This window comes from Echinops telfairi, unplaced genomic scaffold (genome assembly GCF_000313985.2).
Source record: "Echinops telfairi isolate 266 unplaced genomic scaffold, ASM31398v2 ScPeMD7_18;HRSCAF=68, whole genome shotgun sequence".
Taxonomy (NCBI): domain Eukaryota; kingdom Metazoa; phylum Chordata; class Mammalia; order Afrosoricida; family Tenrecidae; genus Echinops; species Echinops telfairi.
This window is the reverse complement of record NW_022103915.1, coordinates 47,643,228-47,648,557: the sequence shown is the minus strand read 5'-3', so window position 1 is coordinate 47,648,557 and position 5,330 is coordinate 47,643,228. Positions and strand designations below refer to the sequence as shown.

Sequence of the window (5,330 nt, the reverse complement as noted above, 5' to 3'; positions counted from 1 at the left end):
CAGAGGCGGCGCAGCGCAGCCGCCTGGAGGAGAAGTTCTTGGAGGAGAACATTTTGCTGCTGCGGAAACAGTTGGTAGGTCGTGCCCGCTGGTGGGGCAGGGCGGGCCCCGCGGCGGGGCTGGGGGTCCGGGCAAGGGCCGCGGGTGGGCGCGAGGCTGCCTGTGGCGGAGGACATGCCCGCAGGGGACCCCTCCGACCCGGGTGGCGCCAGAGTGGCCCATGGCGCGTGGGCTGCCCACGCCCACGCGTGTCCGCTTTTGTGTCTGAGCAGGTGAGGCGTCGGCCACCCCGCGCCGATGGCGGGGCGAGGGTGACCCTCCGCCTTCCGGTCTTGGGGATTTCTTGGGGGCGCCTGTTGGTAGCCTTCGCTTTTCCCCCTAGTTAGGCGAATACCTGCCCCGTGCCTGCAGGTTCTCGCCAACCGTCACTTGAAATGCCATTTCATTTGAGGGCATTCTACTCCTACTCCTCCTTCTATTCCTCCCGCCGACAGGGGACAAAAGCCCAGGAGGGGGCTTTGCGGCGGGGCTCCCCGTCCAGCGCGGAGTTTTGAAGCGCCCGCAGGCAGGCGGCAGTGCCCCTCGCAGGGCTCTGCCCGGCGTGCCAGCTTGCGCGCTGGCGGGGGCTGCGTTTGATGGGAGCCCTTTGTAGCAGGGAACCCGGCTCGGCGCGAGCGCTGGGAATTGGCGTGGGGGGAGTGCCCCCTCCGCCCGGGTGATCCCCGGGATTGGTGGGGGAGGCGGCGGCGGAGCAAACCTGCTCCCTGGGAGCATTTATCTTATTGGATTTCTGTCAGCGTCTCCGTAGCCCTCTGCCGTCTTCATTAACGGGGAAGCAAAAGAACTTTGGCGTCTAATGTATTGATGAACAGCTTTTGACCCCGCCTTGGAATAATGGCGGCAGCTTTGTTCCAGTGACCTTAAAATGTAGTTTTGAAAAATAGCCCTCCCACCCCCTTCCCTACGTAAAGAAACACCCTCGCTTACCCATGAGGTGCTTCCAGAGACTGGGCACACGCTTGAGAATGATCCTCTTACAAGGAAGGGGTGACCTGGGCCGTGGTCTGTGATGTATTTTTTGCAATATAAATGCATTTTCCCGGAGACGGTCTTTCTTTCTTTCTTTTTTTGAGCATCAGAGTGCTTTTTATTTGTTTGGTTCATTTTTCTGAAGAAACTCATTGTAGCAGATGAGCATATGGTTTCTGTCTCCCAGCCTTTGCTGTCAAGAGCACAGACAGAAGTAGTAGATAATTCATCTGCATCTGTTTTGTGATAATACCTCTACCGCTCTTCGGACCTCTTTGGTAGTCGACCAGGTTTAAGGGTAATATCCATTTGAGACGTCTCTCTGGTTATACCTGGCCGTTCACGTTTAAGCATTGTCTTGGGCAATAGCACCTTTCTCTCGCTCCCAACTCTAAGATTGAGAGTGGCGCGTTCCTATTGTCTGCTCAAGGGGAGCAAAGTGGTGTGTCAAGAGAATTCCAGGCCAGCTAGTATTTGTGGCACTAGTTTCTTTTGTAGACTTGGCATCTGTGATGTGAACCAGATGCTTTTTGCGTTCCTTTGCTGTACCAGCTGTAGGAAACACTAGGTGGCGGTGTGAGTTAGTACAACAGATCTGTCACCTTTGGAAACCCGAGCTGAGTTCAAATCTTGATGGGCCTTCCCTGGAGGGTTTTGGATTCTGCCAGCTCCCATTAGACTTGGCACTGGCTATTAGTACTAGCTTCTAACTTTCAAAGGCCCTAAGACCGATTAAACCTCACAAAGCAACTAATAGAAAACAAACTGCAGGCTGAGACATTTGGCCAGAAAAAATCTCACCTAAGTAAGATTAGAGTGTATTGTCGGAAACCTGTTACTCTACCTTCAATTTGAAGAGTGGACTGTGAGGTATTGTTTTTTAAAAACTGGCTGGACACCAGAGAATTAAGACAATCCCAATGGGCTTGTCTTGTCCCGGTCTATAAAAAATAACTGCAGAAGGAGGCTTACAAGAAGTTTATGGAAAAATGCCATTATCACTCCTCTCCCCACCCCATTTTCTCTTCCCCACCCCATTTTCCCAATTCCATTTTTTCCACAAAGTTTCTGAAGCACCCTTGTATGTTTTATTTGAAACTTAAAAAAAATTGAGGAGACTTTATATCATGACAAGATATGAGAAAGAATTAAAAATAGGACATTTTTAAAGGTGTCTTTTAAAAACCTCAACCAGTAACATTTTGGTTTGGGATAATTTTGTGAATTCTTCAGATGAATAATGTAATACATAGAGCAGATTTTTCTGGGTCTTTGTCACCAAAGTGTGTCCATTCTCCCTATCTGTTAATTCCTAATTAGAATTGTTTGAGGAGAAGAGATGCTGGTTTGCTGAACCAGTTGCAAGAACTCGACAGGCAGATAAGCGACCTGAGATTGGATGTGGAGAAGACATCTGAAGAGCACCTGGAGACGGACAGCAGGCCTAGCTCAGGTGAGATTGCAAGCGCCAGCACTGAGAAGGCTGCACTTCCGCTGCCCCGCCCCCCACCCGCGTGCTCCCGTCACATTCCCTGACCTGCAGTGCTCAGAGAGAATAAAAAAAGCAGTCGGCCATTCACTTGCGAGTGAGGGGACTAAAGCCAGACTAGAATATTTTTAATAATGAGGTTGACCTGATTTACACACACACACACACACTCACACACACACTATATATGAGATTGACCTGATTTACACACACACACACACACACACACACACACACACACACTGTGGTAGAAAATCAACCATTGGCTAATCCTACCTTGAGTGACTCCTCCCTCACCTTTACTCAGATCAGATCATGTTACTAGGTGGTCTCTGATCTGGGGGGAAGAGCATTCATTTGCAAAAATCTTTAGGGGTAGGGTTCCCCCCCCCCCTTAATAAATATGTTTCTAATGGGACAGAGTACATAAATAATGGTTATTGATTTAGCATTAAAAAGTTTGGCCCTTCACCTATTTGTAACTATGAGACCTCTTGAAACTGAAATGAAAAGTCAAGGTGCACACAGGCTTTTTCATTAAATCACTAGTTAATGGGTTTGTTATTGACCACCCCTTTCAAGCCGGAAAAGACAAATTGACAATGCTGCAGAGCAGTTAAGCAGAGCAGTTACGCAGTTAATGGGTTGGGGGGTGGGAGTGGGGTGTTTAATATTTTTGAGTCAGGTTTTTACTATATTAATTTGGGGCTCCCTGGTCCCAGAAATCCCAAAGAAAGATGTCTGTTTTCAATTTTATTTCATAGTTTACAAATAAAAGTTTTTATTCAGATTTTGGGAAGGTTGGTACTCCTTTGAAACTTGAGAAAGTCAAGAACTGGGTTAGAAAATTAGTCACACTTCCACTTCCTGAGACCACTTCAAAAGTGGTCTCCCCCCTCCCCTTTGAAAACCATTTGGTTCCTTAAGTAGATTTGTTTTCTCTTAAAATTGTTCCTTCTGAAATATTCATGATAAAGTTGAGGTTTGACAGATCTTAGTCCCTTTCCTTGCACATCCATAAAGGTGGGGACAGGGAGCAAGGTCAAGTTGGGACAGAGTAACTTACAAGCCTAGCTATGAGCTCTTTGCCTTTTCACAGGGTGATTTGCAGTCAAACTGTAAAAGCAGGACACCCATTCACTGCGCCACGGTTGCCTCCCTCAAGAATACCTTTCCTACATGGCTGTTCCCTTTCAAGTAGGAATGTGTAACATTGCTTGAAGTGATCTTAATTCCAAATCGTGTTTTTCTTTGTAGGTTTTTATGAGCTGAGTGATGGGGCTTCAGGGTCCCTTTCCAATTCCTCTAACTCCGTCTTCAGTGAGTGTTTATCCAGTTGTCATTCCAGTACCTGTTTTTGCAGCCCCTTGGAAGCAACCTTGCCAATCTCAGATGGTTGCCCTAAATCTGCAGGTAAGGATGTTTGTAATTGATAGGAATTTAAATGGGAAGGGGCCAAGGGCCTGAGAGGATCTCTAGCCCCAACCCCCTTCAGTAATGGAAAGACAGAAGCTTAGGGAAATTCATCCATTGGCTGCATTTAATGCTGTAGTTAAGTTTACAATCCATATGAACAAGGTTTCAGGGATGGGGCTTATCTTAAGAAATCTTGTCCCCAAATGCTAGGTCTTAAGCTCTGTTTCTGAGTCTTTGCTGTTAATTTAACTGGTCACCATTTTCTTTTGAAAACCAGTTTGGACCTGTTTTCTTCCTCCTGAGTCACTTAAAACTGAAGCTCACTAGTAAAATTTAACATGTTTGTCAGCTTCCTAAGGGTTTTTTTGGGAACTTCAGGGCACAGTCCCCGTTTTCCTGAATACCCTGTGATAGATGGCCTGCTCTCTTTTTCTGAGCGGGTAGGGGGATGGCGTTGCACTCGCCTCCCATACTACTGTTCGCTTTCTAGGCGAACCTTGCAGTGAGCTCCAGAAAGAGTCCCACTGTTGTTGCTCCTGGAGGGTTTCTGTATCTCCACTATATGTCACACACTGTACTGAACGCATTATCTCCTGTGACGCCTCACACCAGTTCTGCAAGATGCAGGTGTTATTAGGTCCCTTTCATGTGTAAGAAAAAGGAGGTTCAGCCAGGTTAGGGAACTTATTTAAGGTTATATGTCTAGGGAGTAGCAGAACACCTTTAGGCCTAATTGCCAGTTCCATGATTTCCCACGGTGTTAAGGGACTTAAGAAATCACATGCAGCCTCCTTAGCAAGCAGAGGAAGCACGGCAGCTGGTGAACTTTGTTAAAGACAGGGAGTCCCTGGCTGCTGAGTGGCAGATTTGGTGTGGAAACTTGGGATTCCTTCCTTAGCCTTGTTTTGTCATGACTCCTGGGAAGGGCAGGGATTAGAGGAGCTGTAGATGCTGGCACTGGTCACCAAATCCATAACTTGTCAGCATTCTTTACTTGGCTGAAGTGTTGAGTCCAGGCCACACAGACTTACTGTAGAGCAGCTGAGTGTTGCTAATTGGCTGGTGTCTTTGTACAGTATGTGTTGTCCGCATCCATCACTTGGGGAAGCACAGGTGTGGGTATCTGGAGTGTCTGCGCCTCAGATTGGATAATTGCTCCCCTTCGCTCTGCAGATCTGGCTTCAGAAGGAAACTTGAAAGCCATTAAAGATTGTTTGGTACAGACCTTGCAGACAGACCCTCACTCTACTAAGTGCCAATAAAGCTTGAAGGATATGCCACGTCCTCACAGAATTGAGCAAGTTGGTGTAGATCTCAGAGGTTGGGATGCCTGTTTTGTTCCATTAACTCTAAAGTAGGGAAAACACACCAACGTGAAAGTATAATTGGGGCTTTT

General features: G+C 47.4%; 1 protein-coding gene across 1 annotated transcript in view; it reads left to right on the top strand.

The window, feature by feature from the left end:
• DACT1 (dishevelled binding antagonist of beta catenin 1) overlaps nucleotides 1-5,330 on the top strand; it is a 94,241-nt gene that overhangs the window by 82,444 nt on the left and 6,467 nt on the right. The window contains exons 2-4 of the mRNA XM_013003653.2: nucleotides 4-74; nucleotides 2,350-2,482; nucleotides 3,776-3,931. Coding sequence (XP_012859107.1) covers nucleotides 4-74; nucleotides 2,350-2,482; nucleotides 3,776-3,931 — 360 coding nt within the window. The remainder of the gene's footprint in view (nucleotides 1-3; nucleotides 75-2,349; nucleotides 2,483-3,775; nucleotides 3,932-5,330) is intronic.